The 17787-nt window shown below is 42.0% G+C and overlaps 1 protein-coding gene across 1 annotated transcript in view; it reads left to right on the forward strand.

The window, feature by feature from the left end:
* Nucleotides 1-17787, forward strand: part of ZNF423 (zinc finger protein 423) — a 164739-nt gene that overhangs the window by 50281 nt on the left and 96671 nt on the right. Inside the window, exon 3 of the mRNA XM_086468823.1 lies at nt 14169-17392. Within this exon, the coding sequence (XP_086324949.1) occupies nt 14169-17392 (3224 nt within the window). The remainder of the gene's footprint in view (nt 1-14168; nt 17393-17787) is intronic.

Below are 17787 nucleotides of genomic sequence, written 5' to 3' on the forward strand. Positions count from 1 at the left end.
TGATTTGATGTGACCTAGTGTGACCAGCCAGCTTTGTCAGTATATTGTTCAACACTGCTACACTGGGTGTGATTTGCAGGATGGTGATGCGACTCGCGCGACACTGTGTGACAGTGACCACTCCACAGCGGCTTCCCCTAACATCCCTTCAAAGGGGCCAGGGGCAGAGCAGGGAAAGGCTGGGGCTCTTGGAGGGTTTCAGGTCAACCAGGTTCTTGGTTTTGAGGAGTCTGCGTCTCTTAAAATATCATTCAGCTAAATGAAAAGTGTTTTCTAACAAAACAAAAAAAAAAAACGTGCCAAAAGAGCACAAATGTTGTCACCAAAGTTAATAAAAGTAAGGAAATGAATACTTATAGTTGACCTCCAATACCTAGGCACAGTGGGGTGTAGCAAGGAAGTAGTTAGAAAGGCACCATGGTGAGCCTTAGGAGTGAATTACCTTATTTTTATTAACTTTCTGACAACCTCAGTGAATTTCCTTTCTTTTTATGAAGTGATTAAAAAAGCTAATCAGATCATGTAATTAAAATACATAATTACACAATCTCAGAGTTTTTCGTAATTACTGTACATGGTAAATATTGTTACCTGATAACACTTTGCACAAAAATTCTGATAGGAATTTGTATAGGATGGTTAGGGAGTATCTGCTTTCCAGTGTTTTCAATGGAAGCTTCCCTTAACAACATTAGATAGATAGTAAAATGTTTTAAAATGGAAAATGTAGTGAAACTCTAAAATAATGACTCAGTTGTCTTTTTAAAATGCTTTTGTTTAAATGCTTTTTTAAGTTGGGCAGCTGGTATGTGTTGACATGGTCTGTTTCTGTACATTTATAATGGCTCTTTCCTTTGTGCTCACACCTCTGCTTTGTATTTTGTTAGGCACTAATCACTGGAAAATGGGTGTTTTGATACAAAGCAACACAGTAAGAAAAAATCAGATCAGATCCAGTATCTTAATTCCAGACAAAGAACTTAATTAAGATGGAGTCACTCTTAAGCGTGTGTACAGTAACTTCAGGGTAGACATGATATTGCAGCCTTCCTGATGTCAAGTAGCCAGGAGGTCTGGGGCTATGGTTTTGTTCATAGGAAATCCAAAGATACAAGGTATAGTAATCCTAAATAACGAGAAAATTGATTAAAAAAAAAACCCAAAAAACAAACCAAGAAAGACTGATGTGTCATTAACAATCAGCTCCTAGGAATCCAGGACCCCAGCCTCTAAAGTGAATTGTTTGAAATCATACAGTTACTGCTGTATGTTAGTCTAATATTTACTACTCAGATTAGTTTTATGCTCAGATGCTCCATGACTGAGGTGGAGCTTCCATTTTTCGACAGAGGATGTTGAACTCCCGTCTTAAATACAGACGGATAACTCAGTCTTGATGGGGAGCCAAGGTTGGTACTTCCAGAGTTCTCATAGTTCTGTGTGCTAAACTGAGTATCAGATGGAGGAAATGGAATTCAGTTTCATGAGTAATTCTGGCTAAAGGTGTGAGGGAGCAATTACTGAATTTTCACTCAAACCATTCATTTGTCCATTTTTGTTCATTTTTGCAAGGGTGAGATGGGCTAAAGATCCTGTTTCAGACTGCAGTCCAGAAAAATGTTTTATCCTGAAAATGTTTACCTTATTGTCCAAAACCTTGACATAACAGAAAAAAAAAAAAAAAAAAAAAAAAAGTGAATTGTGTCTAAGGTACCTTCTTCTGTCATTCTCCTATGGGAGACACCAGAGTTGCCCAGTCTGTGGTTTGGTATTGTCAGGGAGCTCTGGCTGGCTGTGGATCTGGGAAAGGGACATGACAAAACCACATGGATTCCGGGGAGGGGACTAGGGGTATTTAGCATGGTAGGGTTTTTGTAAGTGAAGCTGGTCTGAGCTTTAAACCTCTTTGTGTTGTTTGCAAAAAAAATAATTTTTTATTTCCCCCTCCAATTTAAATTACCAACTCAGTTATGACCCACTTTTTGACAATATTTCTTCCTTTAGACTGTGTGTAAGCTTATGCAGCTTAAAGTCACTGTGTTGCCCCTTTATGACAGTAGAGATGGGATGCAGTCTCTTCTGGGCATCTTCCAGCTGCATTTCAGTAGTAGGTTTTTGGTAAGTCCTCTCTGTCACACTGCACCTGGGGTTTCTGGGCATGTGAGAAACCCCATACCAGAGATCTAGGGGTAGGTACAAGACCTTCTCACATGTGGAGAAAAGCAACAAAAAAATTATCAGTTTACCTTGAAGGGTGGGGTGGACGGGATGTGTTTCCAGCCTTTAATTGACTGGAGATGGTTTCTTGAACACATTTGGTTCTGGAGGTGCATGTGTGTTATCAGACCTCTGATGCCCAATTTCCCTGAGAGTTGTTTGGTTTGTTTCTTTTTTTTTTTTTTTTTGGTTCTTTTGTGTTTTGGTGTTACTGTTTTGCTTTTTTGACCATTTTTTCTTCTGTAGGAAACGTGCCCCCACCCCAAACACCCACCTCCAGCTTCCACCCACTTTTTAATTTAGTGGACTTCTCTATAGAAAGCCAAATGTTTTCTGTACCTGTAGTATCAAGATGCATTTTTCTAGGGTAAATTTAATCTCTCCTCACTGCCTCTTCATTCCTTCCACTGAGTTGTTTAGCTTATTACCATTCCCAGAAACATTTTTGTCAGTATAACCAGTCCTCATTATGTTTGTAGAGTTAGAGAGAAAGCTATTGAATATAGCTTTTCCCTTTATTTAATTTAATTCTCTGATACCAGTGCCAATGTCTGTGTGAGACTGCTCTCAAATGGAAGGAGTGCTGTTTGGGAGAGGCGGTGGGGAAAGAGATATTTGTTTGCAAGTGCCAAGACATTTGCTGTCCCTTCTTCTCTTCAGGGATAAATTGAGATGATTCAATGTATTCTCCAACCATAATTTTAATCCCATTTAAACAAATAATTGTGCCCTGCACCTTTCCTTATTATAAATTCACTCTGTCATGTATCTGTGGCCAAGGCACAGAGACAGTTACTAACTAGAATAAATCATACAATTCACATTTGTGGGAGGAAAAAAACAACCACACACATGTGGTCAGAAGGAAACCTATGTTGTTGGTTAAACTACAGCTGTCTGAATGCAGGCAATCAGCACCTAAGTCTGTATTAAACAATTCAGGAGGAAGATACCTTTCCTGTTAGGGAACTTCAAGGAAAGTGCCGTCCTGTTCTGGTAGGTGGACAGAGTGTGGTACTTTCAGCTGAGGCTGGAAGCACAGCCGTGGCTGGAGGGGAGGTTTCTGCTGGGCTCTGCACGTCTCTTGGCAGGAGCACAGCCGGGCTGGAGGGGATGTCGTCGTCCTGGTTGGATTTCCTCTGGCTCCCCAGCTGCCCTCCCTCTGCCTGCCTGCCTGCACTGATGAGCATCCTCCCACAGGAGGCTCTCTCTGGAGCGTGGTTGGTGCTGACTGACATCCTGAGAAGCCCCTAAAGAATTTAGAGAGGCTCAAAAGCCTCTCTGCAGACTCAGAGTGTAGGAGATGGGGCACAGTGTGGGCTGATCTCACCTCAGCACCTGGTGCTCACAGGAGAGGGCTGTCTGGTGCGCAGTGCCCCTGCGGTGCTGCAGAGTGGGCACTGCTGGGGTCATCCCCTGCAGCCCGCACAGGCGCTGGGTGAGGTCGGGTGCGGGATCCTTCCTTGGGCTGCACCAACACAGGCGTGAGCCCTGGGAAGACAGACCATAGCTGTTGCCACAGCTTTTCTTTTGAAAACCTGAGAGCACAGACACACAATTTGTCATTGGGCCCTTCAATCAAAAGGGCAAAGGTGTGTTGGAAGAAGAGAGTGGCTTTCGGCAAGCGGTTTTGTTGGGTGGTGCAGGGCAAGTCCTCAGATCACTGATGCCAGGTCACTGCCAGTTAAACTTGAAAGGTCTCTGATACGGCATGTTTGTTGTAGGGGAACACTGATGTACGGAGAAAGATTCTTACTGGGTGGCAAACACTTTTGTTTGCTTGCTTGTTTTAAAAGTCATTTCTTATTTAAAATGATGGATACTGTTAGTGAAAAAGAAGTAGCATTACCGTACAGCGTGGAATACACATCTCTCCTAGGCAAGCCATGCTGTTTGGCTTTCATCTTGCATAGCACAAAATCTATAGTTATTTTCTTTTTAAACCTTTCAGTTATTTCTGTCAGGTATTGATAAGTGGAGCACTTCCTTCTCACCTCTGTTTAATGCAGTTCCCCTCAGGCCAGTCACAAACATGGTGCAGATTCATGACCGATGTTTATCTAAATGATATTCATATTCAGCAGTGTACTTTTACATTTGAGGGTGTTCTTTTTTAATTTTAAATGAAATATTTTTTAAAAATTGTTCACTAATAAACCCAGAGTCTTAACTAATTTTACTTCACTATAATGTATACTATCCCCAAGGAATGGGAGATTTGCTTAGCTGGAGCAAATCCCGACTCCAGCCTTGGGTCAGGTGAAGCTGGCGGTTTCGTTAGCTCCAGGGGTACTCACTGGGGTCACTGGGGCACACAACTCCTCCAGAACTAGGCGGGTGAATGCCTTGAGGAGCTACACTCACCAGACTTGTGGAAGCTGGTGAGCGCAGCTTCATTTCCATTCACGGTATTTGCAAGGAATCTTGACTCTGAATTCATGAAGGGAACAGGGAATACATGCACCTTTCTGAAAATACCTCCATGTAGAATTGGCTATATTTCATATTTATGTCATTTGAGTTTTCAGAAGTGTTGAGCAACTGCTGTTCCTATTGATTTCAATAGGATAGATGTGAATACACCGCACATTTGGAAGTCAGACTGATAATGCATATGCGTAACTATAAAACAGGTTACTTGATACTGTCTGTCACATGTAATTTGTTGATTTTTCTTCCCTTGTTCTTTGAAGTCAGTATAAAATCTGGATGTTGTTGTTTTTTACTGTTTGTTTATTGCTGAGTAATTTCAGCCAACATGTGTTTTTCAGCATTGGGTCTATTCATCATGATCATCAACCCATTAAGTTTGTAAGTGCGTCACAGTTTTCCCACCTAGATCAAAATGAGACTCTGGAACAGCCTACTCTTTCTAACATAACAAGCTGGTTTTATTTTCCTCTGCAACTTGCTCTAATAATATGACCAGCTTTAAATTCCTCAGGCCGGAAAGCTTGGCAGTAAAGTCCTGTGCAGACCTGAGATTTGAAACATGAGGTTTTTCTCAGGTTTGGAACAGGACAACTGACATCTCTTCTACTTAGTACTGATGGAAAATACTCATTTAGGAGGAAAAGTCTGTTCTTGGGAAAAGTACTTTTCATACGTTAAAGACAGGGACTGCAAACCCATTTTCCTAGAGGTCAGGTCACTGCATAGCATTGGTTGAAGTTGTCATCATAGAAAGCCATCCTAGCAATCCAGTCACTTTTGGTGACCCCAGCCAGAAGACACAGAGCGTTTGTGGTGTCTGGTCCCAGTTTTCTCCCTTCTTATTGGCTCTTTTGGCTCAGAGTTGATACATGGCTGAAAAGTTGAAACAGAGCTCTGCAGAAATGGGAACACCACTCTGATACTGTCTACCAGCACAAGAGCAGATAGGCATTTGTCTTAGCAGTAACAGCAGCTTATTGGAGAGGTCTTGGCAAAACACTTTCTGTCCTAGTTTGCCACTGCCCCAGTTCTAAAGACACTTGCTCCTCCAGACTGCTGCCCATGCCATCAAAACGAGCTCTGACTTGATTCTGCACAAGCTAAATATCCTGTGGGAAAGCGCTGCCTGTCCTTGTCAGTGCTGGCTTCCAGGGCTCCCTGCTCACCACGCAGGATATGACCCTTAAATGAATTTTGTGAATGAGCTAAATGGATTATAATTGATGACTTAATCTTCACTTGAGAGTACAATTCAGAAACATGGAAATGAGCACAGTAAAGCATTAAATTAAATCACACTGATCTGGTCAGTTCATGGAGAAAAGTCTGTCTCTCTTTAATTCTGGCTTCTGTATTCATTGAGTTTCTCCAAACAGCAGCTAGTCTATTTTGGATGCTCAGTTATGGGTATGAACTGAGAGAATGAGCTCGAGCCAAGTCTGTCTGACCGCACATGTCTGAGGGTGCTCAGCAAAACAGCCTGAGAACAGGTGCCTGCTGTATTTGGGAGCTGCTCGATCAAATAGGAGGGAGGAAATCATAAATCTAGGAAACTCATCTTATGCATTTCATCCCACCACAAAGGAGGCTCTTCCGCTGGCCACATCCCCACAAATGGTTCAGTGTCGATGCTTGGGTTTGTGCTGTATGGGAAGCACCTTCCCTGCTAGCAGTAACAAAACACGAGGAAGCGAAAACATCCTTCTGTGTAGATGAGAAAAGGATTTTCCTTGCATATATTGCAGAGACCTCTATGGAGGCTGATGCTCTTCCACTGCTCTGGGCTGGACCTTTGGCTCTGGAAAGGGGGCAGTGCAGGGGCCAGGGGTGGCCCCGGTCCTGCTGCGACGAGGGCAGGCTCTGCACATCTGCCATGGAGTCTAGTCAAAACGTTGCAACTGCCCCGCTCGTATCCTTAGGTTTAGATAAAAAATGAAGCAGGCAAAGCTCTTAACCGCTGCATGTTGTCTCTTTGTTTTGTATAATCAAGTGTTGAAATCATGATAAATGTTGACATCAAGTAGCAAGAAGTGCAGAATATAATTGTGTGAGTGTAAGGCCAATAGGGTCATGTGAAGTTTGTGCTCTGTCTAACATAATATGAAGAAATATTACTAATAATTAGCGTAAGTATTACCATTTATTATAACTAATGTTATAACTAATTATTATAAGTAATAATTATTCTACTCGGATTATTTTCCTAAGGGCTTTTTCATTCCTTATGTTTGAAAGTTGTTCATGTCAAAGCTGAAACTCTGATTTTATAGTGTTCTCTCAGTGTGACTATTGCATCTGTGATGTGTGTGTGTGACCCCATAATCAGTTTTGTTCTTTTACATCTGTCTTATAACGTGCCTTCTTGCTAAATGGTCTGTAGGTATCAAAGCAGGCAAGTGTGGCACAGGACCCTCTAGGTAGCAGGGTAAGCAGGAGCAGCAAGCGATTAAGATCTTTCTGTTAATTCATTGACGATTTTGCCAGTATCACCTTCTAATCTCGCTTAAAAATGACTGAATGTGCATTTGAACATTTCTGAAGAGCAAATCACTAAGCAAAATATATGTATAATCCTAACATTTTGGTAGAAATAGGGTGAGTTATTATTGATTCACAGAGCACGACAAAACATCACTGCATGAATTAGCAAACAGCTGTTTCTAATTTGAGTTTAGAACTGTACACAGAGGAACTTGTTTTAGTGTTCACTCCTTTCATTTATAATGAATTTTAATTACCGCTACAGGTGAGAAAAATGTAGAAACAAGCTTGTATCTTGTGGAAGAAACAAAGGAGAGACAGATGCTAACAGATTTACAGTCTGTGATAAAAGGAATGTTTTGGTACACTTTACATGTAATTAGAGTGCAGCTGTTTTCAGTCCCAAGTCCATGATGCACAGCAGAATATAGTATCTGCTGCTTTTCCAAAGGGAGTAAAGAAAAACAGTGATTCAACTCTGAAAGCATTTAGTTTATTCCTAGATCTAACATAAAACTTTCCCCTCCACCCATTATTATGCCATTTATTGAAGTGTGAAATAACTTATTTAATGACATGTTGATTTTTTGTTACCAGCAAAATACAGACTATTTGACGTAAGAACAAATAATTTTAAAAATTGCTTCCTGCTTTTATCATCTGTATAGAATTATGTATCGTCCTATCGATGGTCAGTACTGAGTCTTGATATCTCTGCTAATGGGAGACAAGGGCTCAGGCATACGTTACTCTGGCTTAACAAGTTTCTGTATATCAGCTAAGCTTCAATAGACATCTTTGTGTGTACTTTTAACTTGCAGCATAAACAAGACTAATTAGATGTATCTTTGACTACTACAGAAAGGTTTAAACAAAGACAGCGAGGTTTAAACTGTGTATATGTAACAGTTTATCTGCAGCAGACATCCCAACAAGTTTAATGTTTGAAATTCTGCGCTACATCTTGTGCTGATTTTGTATTCTAAATACCAAGTTACTCTCTGCATGAGAAGAAAAATTAGATTATATATACTTTCCATTGAGCCAGACGTCTTTCCTTTTTAAAAACTTCACTTAAAAATGAATTGCAGTGCAAAGCTGAGAAGTTGGAAAAAGAGTCACTAACTGTTGGTAATTTAGTCCAACAAAAATGCTTACCACATAAGCATATAATTAGGTATAACTGCATTTTTTTGAAGTCACCGATAATAATGAAAGCACTGCCTGTGGTGCCACTTATATTAGCACCTCTTAGTTTATTATCCAATTTTAGGTTGCTTTGAACATTTTATATATATATTTTTATATATATATATATATATTTTAAAAATGGCATAGTGCCTTAAAATAAAATAACTATGAAGACTGTTTCATGAAGAAGCTAATGTTGCTGAAGTCTGAAACTGTGTATAGAGTTCTTCAGAGCAGTCTGAACTTCCCAGGGCCCCTCCTTAGTGCCTCGGCTAAGGGTGGGTTGACCAGTGCTGGGGGACAGTTGCATGGTATTTTTGTAGCAATAATTACAAATGAGTTGTAGAAATCTTGTTTCCATTGTTTAGTGACGTTGTTTGAGTGTGCATTAATGCTAGGTTTCAGTCACAGCCCAGCAGTTACAATACCATTCAGAGATAAGTGCAGTGTCAGCATAAAAGGGTTTTCATTGCCACAAGAGCTGGTGGTTCACAGTCCACTGTTGCCTTCTGTGACACAACGAGCAAAAATGTTCAGTGAAGATAATATATGCATAGAAAAGTGAGTTTGGAATATTAATGATTTTTTAAAATTATTATTTACTTTGTTCTATCTGTGTGGGAAATGTGCAGGAAAATAGGGCTAAACACCAACAAAAAATTTAAGTGAGAAGCTGTCACAGTGCACTGGAAATATTGAAACTTAAAACATTTGCTATGTAAACTTGATTTGCATTATTTCACACCAGCACTGCAGTGTAAATGAGCAGCATATGCTATTTGAGGTTCTTACTATAATCCGTTGTAATGATCTGTCCTTGGCTTTAACACATAGTGCAGCAATGCAAAATTTGCTGTAACCAGTACTGAAGATTTCTCTGACCTCAGATTCTGTGTTGTATTCTTGTAGTTAAGCATCTGTGATAATAATAATTACTGAAATTGATAGCATTTCTATCGGGCCTTCCATCTGAGGATGTCTCAGGGTTTCACAGCTATACAGAAGTAAGCCCTACAATTTGCCCTTGAGGAGCAGATGGCTTTTTTCTATTATGGAGATGAGGAACTGAAACACAGTTCAGAAGCGTGTCTTACGATGCCAAGCTTGCTGCAAAGGTAACTTACTTTTTTGGGTGCTAGGATTCCATCAGCCCTCAATAGCCTAAAGCTATTTGAGTGCTTTGCCCATTTTAACCTGTGTGCCATGGAGAGGCTCGGAGCGAATCAGGAGTCTGAATGTAAATCAAACAGCAAACTTTTCCTTCACAACTGATTTTTGATTTTTGTTTTTGTTAATTTAACTGTTTCTCTTGTGTACTAGCTCTGTGCTAGAGGAATAAACCTGATAAAATAAGAGGACCTTCCAAACCTAACCTCCTTGGTTTATTGTCCTGTATGGAGATGCCTTCAGGGCTCGGGAGGAGAGTCTCAAAGTTGCCTCTTTGGCCACACCCTGGATATTTTGCTGATTCCTGGGCATGTTGTGTGGCCTCTTCTGAGCCCTGTGGTGCTCAATCTGTGCTGCTGTTTTTACCCAAACCAGCTGGAATAAACTGGTTTCCCATACCGCGCTGGCCACCTTGCAACGTGTCTGCGGTGTGGGGGGACATCTGGAGGCCCTGTGGAAGAGCCAACTGAACCTTCCACATGTAGGGGAGAGAGAGGAGGGAGGTTTTTCACTGGAGGGGAACCCGATGATGCTCTACATTGGTAAAGAAGAGGGCTTAGGCAAGGACAAACTTCATGCCTGGGCCAGCAAATGGGGTCTCTGTGCAGACCTTTTCTTAAAAGACTTTCTTTTCTTTCTTCTCTGTTCTTAAGAGAAAAAGCAGCTGGCTGAGGGGTAACCTGGGTTTGTGCAGGCACTGCCCATGAATGCTGACCCCAGGGCTGGGACCAGGCAGCTGAGCAAGCCTGTCCCTCTGCAACCTCTTCAAATGCGGCTCGGCTCAAAGTCTAGTGGGAGCGTAATGTTTCCAGCTAGGTTTGAGCAGGGAGATGGGGGAAAGTGTTTGCAGGGACTGTGAACTTTTGTCTGGTCGATTTTATTTCTATTAGCAAAATAACTTTGAAATAATAAATATATCAATGTTATCAGTGTATGCCGAGATGACAGTGCTGCTTACTCCTGGCAATCGTGTGATGCGCTGTTTGCCTCCTTTCTAAGAGAGATCACACTTTTTAAGACTTCATTTTATTGTTTTAGCTGCATAAGTGTATTTCCGAACTTGGCTCATGTTATCTGGAAGATAAACAGAGAATGAAGTATGATTTATACTGCAGTTTGGCCAAATTGCTCTTATTAGAAGGAAAAATACATTTATTGAATGCATTGAGGCTAGAATTAGCTCCTCGGTGATGATGATAAATGCTTGCAGTCCCATAAACGTGCTGAACATTAAGTTGCTAAATTACTGTACCACTTCGAGATTGATTATCAAGTTTGGCCCTTTAAGCTTGATGACCTGCACATATATCCTGAGGACTACTGACATTCTGAAGCTTCCTTAATGCTCTTTTTTTCCTAATTAAACTTTTTATTGAATTTTCTTACCCTTTTAATACTTGTTTTGATTCTCTTATGCGCAAATGACAAAAGCCTTGCACCAGCCATGTGATTCTCTATTTTAGAACAGTCCCACTTTGCAGGATTAGCCATTTTTAATGACTTTAATCTCCTTTTTGAAAGTGATTTTTCTCATTCTGCTACATTCCTTTGATTGCATTAATGTAGAATTATTATTCTAACCATCATTGCCAGACATGTCACACCACATCTAAAATATATCCTCCCACTAAAATATTACTGTGGTAAAATACCTTAGAATTTCCTTCTCAGTTCATTATAGGTCTTTTCTTCAATTTAATATGGCAAGTTAAAATTAACAGGGCTATTTTTCATTTCATAAAGAGATTAATGATAATGAGTTTCCCTAATTTCTTCAGTTTAGGTTTTAGTAATTTAGTATCTTGTTTGTAAGGAAGTCAAGGTAGGTTGTTTCTGGGGCTTCCAGTTTCCTAATTCTTTTTAAATTGTAAAAGTATGAGAAAACAGTGCAATAAAAAGAATCCAGAAGTTAAACATGAAAATCGGTGAAAAGTCTAAATCAAGCTAACAAAAGGAGACAAACTTTGCTTTCAACTGTCTATGTAAATGCTTCCATTTTTATTACAAACCCAGCTTTTCAATCTGAGAAATGTTAAGTTTTTTGAATCCAAATTACATTAGCACAGCAATGCCTTTGTGCATCACTCACAAAGTAATACCAGCTTTCTTTGATTTTGTTTTCTGAATAGCCCAGTATGTTTGAAGAGCAGCAGCTGGAGGGGAACTGGCCCTATTTGAATGTTAGAGTGCATTTTGAGGTAGATGGGTTCGTTTCAGAGGAAAAAGAGACCTTCTAAGAGATTTGTTCGATTTGCATGGTGGGCAAATGTAATGGATGGCCTAAGCACATATGGACGTAACACAGTTAAAGCAGTTGGCCCAGCCTGTGTTACCACTGGATTTGACCCATTGGATCTACAGTTTCAAAGCTGAACAGTGCAGCTTTATTCACTGGAGCCGTTTTAAGTGCTCCGGTGCAGTCCTTCCTCTGTGTGCTGCGGCCCTGCGCAAGGCACGAGTAGTCTGGCTGCAAAAGGGAAGATGCTTAAAATGCATATGTTATAATAGTTTCTGCAAAGGGGACATTTTAAATGAGTTTTAATTACAGCCAGTACGCCCAAGCAGTAAATAACACAATGGTGGTGTGCTTTTTTCCCCTGTTGTTGTTTTTCTTCTTTTCCCTCCCCGATAGACAGCCGTAGTGGTAGCAAACGCAACATGTGCTGCCCTAGTTCAGGCCCAGCATCCCCCTCTTGCTCCCCTTTGTCTCCTTTCCCCTGGAGGAGCCCAGCTGGCGAGAGGAGGGAATTAGCCAGCCCTGAGCTACCAGCACCTCCCCGGGGCCCCTAATCCAGGCGCTGGCAGCCGGCTGCCTCCTTCCCTCCGCCGGCCCGTGGCCACAGGTCCGTGGGGACGGAGCCCCGCGTGCGGCTGGCGGCAGAGCTGGGGGGACGGGGCTCCCCAGGGCAGAGCGAGGCTGTGCCGGCAGCGGGGCGAGCGGAAGGGGCTTAGGTTGGGAACAGGAGGCTTTGTTGCAGCCGCAGAGAGAGACCGGTTGGGGAATGAAGCCTGAGAAAAGTTTATGTAAAAATCAGGGGCTCATCGCCTGCGATTTAGGTTCAGGCTCAGCCAGGCTTGGAGGAGTTAGTTGGGCACAAATACCTTGAGCATCTTAGAAGAGTTGGTGCTTGCAGAGAGCCAGGGTGCATTTTGGGAGCAGGAGGAAGCGCCTTCTTGGTGTCCAGCATTGCACTGGAGCGGGAGAATTAGCTAAAGGGGGAGCAGAGCTCCCTGGGGAGCATGGGGCGAGGGAAGCAGGTGCCTGACCCACGCATCGCGGAGAACAGGCAGCCCTGGCATGTGGGAAGAGTTGTTCAGTGCGGGATTATTTGGTTAGTTTTTCCCAGGTAGCCCTGCTCTCTCTTTTCCTGGGATACAGAAGGAGGTCTTTGCCAAAGCAAACGGTGCCACAGGAGCTAGCTTCTCATGGTGGTGATACCCTCATTAGCTGAGCCTTTCTTTGAGAGCTTCTCCACCGTACATGTGCTCCTTTCCGCCTGGTGACTGCAGTTGGCAGGCACAAGGACTGCGCGTGTGGCAGCCTACATGCACAGTTGGGGATTTTTTTATTGGTTTGTTTTAGTAAGAGCTGAAGTAGGAACATTAAATGTTTTATAAGGACAATGTATCTGGAGAACTGGTTCCTTTTTTGAGTCTACAAATGCATATGTGGTCAGCACCTTCCCTCATTTACATGGATTTTATTTTTGCTTCATTCCGTGGCTCAGTTTTATATCAGACTAGTGGCATTTTTGCTTCACTCAACATCTCTACATTTATTGGAATTAGAATATTTGAACTTGCTCTCTTCTGTTTCTTGTTAACAATTCTGTTTATGAAAGCTGCCAACATTTTATGTATTTTTCCTAAAATGACTGTTTTGCTGCTGGAGTTAGTACTGTGTTTCTTTATGGTAATATCAAATTATAAAATATTTTCCAAAGTCTCATATTGAGCAAAGGAAATAGTTATTAAAACAGAGGCTGGGCCATTGTTGGTTTATCCTGAAGCTGATTCTTTTGTGATGTCTTGGGATCTCCAATGGTGATTTTCTGGGATTTTTTAATTTATTTGGTTTTGTACCAGGCAGGCAACATTACCTTTCATACGAATGAATTACACCTAATAGTGCAGATTTTTTCTCCAATTTTCTTGAGCTGTCTCAAATCTAATGCTTTTATTTCACCTGGATGTTTGACTCTGCTTTTAGCAGCCTTTCATTCTGTTACAGTTTTGAGACAGAACTGAAGTGTTTTGTTTAATGGAGACATTACTCAAAATCATCTTGATATAGCATTTAAAAAGACCCACAAAATCACAGGTGATCACTTAACACTGTAGCTTTTCAAAGTGTTTGTATTGCTTCATTGCACATTGTGTTTTGCTTTCTTTATTCATTGTTTATTGCTTTACAGTAGAGTGAGCAGGTGTTAAACCTGCTAAAGAAAAATGCTTTTTATTAATACTATATGTTAGCATATTTGTGAATTATGTGTACAACTATATTTTTATTTCTCTCTCTCAAACCTCCTTTGAAATTCAAGAGATTTTTTTTTTAGTTGATTTTTTTTTTTTACTGCTGTAGTAGCAGAAGCCCATAGTGTTGTTGGGAGCTTTGTCCTTATTTCACAGATGCACTGGGAATTGTTTTTAATCTCCTTTCTGCTTTCCCATTACAGATGGTGATGACGACCCACAACTCTCCTGGGTGGCTTCATCTCCCTCCAGCAAAGATGTTGCATCACCCACTCAGATGATAGGAGATGGGTGTGATCTCGGCATCGGGGAGGAGGAAGGGGGGACTGGCCTGCCGTATCCCTGTCAGTTTTGTGATAAGTCCTTCATTCGCCTGAGCTACCTTAAAAGGCACGAGCAGATCCACAGTGACAAACTACCTTTCAAATGCACCTACTGTAGCCGGCTTTTTAAGCACAAGAGAAGTAGGGATCGCCACATAAAGCTCCACACAGGGGATAAAAAGTACCATTGCCATGAATGCGAGGCTGCGTTCTCTCGCAGCGACCACCTCAAAATTCACCTGAAAACCCACAGCTCCAGCAAACCATTCAAGTGTACTGTGTGTAAACGTGGGTTTTCATCTACCAGCTCGTTGCAGAGTCACATGCAAGCTCATAAAAAGAACAAGGAACATATGGCAAAGAGTGAGAAAGAGGTGAAGAAGGATGATTTTATGTGTGATTACTGTGAAGAGACATTCAGTCAGACTGAAGATTTGGAGAAGCACGTAATGACACGCCACCCACAGCTTTCCGAGAAGGCAGATTTGCAGTGTATTCATTGCCCTGAAGTATTTGCAGACGAAAACTCGCTGCTCTCACACATTCATCAAGCCCATGCCAACAAAAAACACAAGTGCCCTATGTGCCCGGAGCAGTTTTCTTCAGTGGAGGAAGTCTATTGCCATTTGGACAGCCACAGACAACCTGACTCCAGCAATCACAGCATCAGCCCTGACCCAGTCTTGGGGAGTGTGGCATCCATGAGCAGCGCAACGCCCGACTCCAGTGCATCAGTGGAAAGAGGTTCCACTCCAGATTCGACCTTAAAGCCTTTGAGAGGACAAAAGAAAATCAGGTCTGTGGACAGAGAGGAAGGCCAGAACTGGTCTAAAGTTACTTACAGCTGCCCATACTGCTCAAAGCGTGACTTCAACAGCCTTGCTGTTCTGGAGATTCATCTGAAGACCATTCATGCAGACAAACCTCAGCAAAGCCACACGTGCCAGATCTGCCTTGATTCCATGCCTACACTGTACAACTTGAATGAACACGTGAGAAAGGTGCACAAAAACCATGCCTATCCCATGATGCAGTTTAGCAACATTTCTGCCTTTCACTGTAACTACTGCCCAGAGATGTTTGCAGATATCAATAGCTTACAAGAACACATCCGTATTACTCACTGTGGCCCAAACGCTACCCCTCAAGATGGCAACAATGCTTTCTTCTGTAACCAGTGCTCCATGGGCTTTCTGACTGAAGCAACCTTGACTGAACATATTCAGCAGACTCACTGCAATGTAGGAAATTCAAAATTGGATTCCCCTGTCATTCAGCCAACACAGTCTTTTATGGAAGTTTATTCATGCCCTTATTGCACAAACTCCCCCATTTTTGGCTCCATCCTGAAGCTTACAAAGCATATTAAAGAAAACCACAAGAACATTCCTCTGGCACACAATAAGAAGTCAAAAGCAGAGCAGAGTCCAGTTTCTTCTGATGTTGAAGTCTCTTCCCCTAAAAGGCAGCGGCTTTCTGCTAGCGTAAACTCAGTGTCTAATGGTGAATACCCATGTAATCAGTGTGATCTGAAGTTCTCAAATTTTGAAAGTTTTCAAACCCATTTAAAGTTGCATTTGGAGTTGCTCTTGAGGAAACAGTCTTGCCCTCAGTGTAAAGAAGACTTTGATTCCCAGGAGTCTCTTCTGCAACATCTCACTGTACATTACATGACAACGTCAACTCATTATGTATGTGAGAGCTGTGACAAACAGTTTTCTTCGGTGGATGATTTGCAGAAGCATTTGTTGGACATGCATACTTTTGTGTTGTATCACTGCACCCTTTGCCAAGAAGTTTTTGATTCCAAGGTATCTATCCAAGTGCATCTGGCAGTCAAGCATAGCAATGAAAAGAAGATGTATCGTTGCACAGCCTGTAACTGGGATTTTAGAAAGGAGGTGGATCTTCAGATCCATGTGAAGCATAGTCACTTGGGGAATCCGTCAAAGTCTCACAAATGCATCTTCTGTGGTGAAACCTTTAGCACAGAGGTAGAACTGCAGTGCCATATCACAACCCACAGCAAAAAGTACAACTGCAAGTTTTGTAGCAAAGCTTTTCATGCCATCATCTTGCTTGAAAAGCACTTGCGGGAAAAACATTGTGTTTTTGATGCTAGCGCTGAAAATGGTACAGCTAATGGCATGACCCCAACAAATAAGAAGACAGAAGGGGCAGATATCCAGAATATGTTAATGAAGAATCCAGATACTTCCAACAGTCATGAAGCCAGTGAGGATGATGTAGATGCTTCTGAGCCTATGTATGGCTGTGACATTTGTGGGGCTGCCTACACTATGGAAGTCCTCTTGCAAAACCATCGTTTGAGAGATCATAACATCAGGCCTGGGGAGGATGACTGTTCTAGGAAGAAAGCAGAATTCATCAAAGGTAGCCACAAGTGTAATATCTGCTCAAGGACCTTTTTCTCAGAAAATGGCCTGAGAGAGCACATGCAGACCCATCGAGGCCCAGCTAAGCACTACATGTGCCCCATCTGTGGGGAACGCTTCCCATCACTCCTGACCCTGACGGAGCACAAAGTCACTCACAGCAAGAGTTTGGATACGGGGACATGTCGGATCTGCAAAATGCCGCTGCAAAGCGAGGAGGAATTTATTGAGCACTGCCAGATGCATCCAGATCTCAGAAACTCCCTCACTGGGTTTCGTTGTGTTGTCTGCATGCAGACGGTCACCTCTACCCTTGAGCTGAAAATTCATGGGACATTCCATATGCAGAAATTGGCAGGAAACTCTGCAACCTCGTCGCCCAATGGCCAGGCCTTGCAAAAACTCTACAAGTGTGCATTGTGCTTGAAGGAGTTCCGGAATAAGCAGGACTTGGTAAAGTTGGATGTGAATGGCCTTCCCTATGGCCTGTGTGCTGGATGCATGACCAGGAGCACCAATGGACAGTCTTCAGGCTTGACTCCACAGGAGGTGAATGAGAGACCATGTGGCAGTCTGAGGTGTCCAGAGTGTAGTGTCAAATTTGAAAGTGCTGAAGACCTAGAGAGCCACATTCAGGTAGACCACCGAGACTTGACACCTGAGACTAGTGGCCAAAGGAAAGGTACCCAGACATCCCCTGTTCCCAGAGTAAGTACAGCTGAACTTTAAAATGTCTGAGGGATAAAATGTAGACCTTCAATGTAACTGAGAACTGATCTGATGTTATTTTATTTTAAACTGTCACTTTATAAAATTACTTGTTCTACTAAAAAAACCCAACAAAACAGGAGGAAAGGTAGAGTAACCAGATAGAAAAATTAGATGTTGCTCAGACTTGCAGGCTTCTAGATTTCTAGTGGCAGTGCATCAGATTTTTTATCATAAAACTGCCCTAGATTTACCAACAGAGAGCTGAGACACTTGAACGGTGGGTATTGAGTTTGTCCATGAATTCTGATGCTACTGAACTGGTAGATCTGGAAAAGCTGGAGGATTTCCATGAAAAAAGGAGATGCTGAGTAACGCCACCATCGCCACCTGCC

This window comes from Leptosomus discolor, chromosome 8 (genome assembly GCF_034619465.1).
Source record: "Leptosomus discolor isolate bLepDis1 chromosome 8, bLepDis1.hap2, whole genome shotgun sequence".
NCBI lineage: Eukaryota > Metazoa > Chordata > Aves > Leptosomiformes > Leptosomidae > Leptosomus > Leptosomus discolor.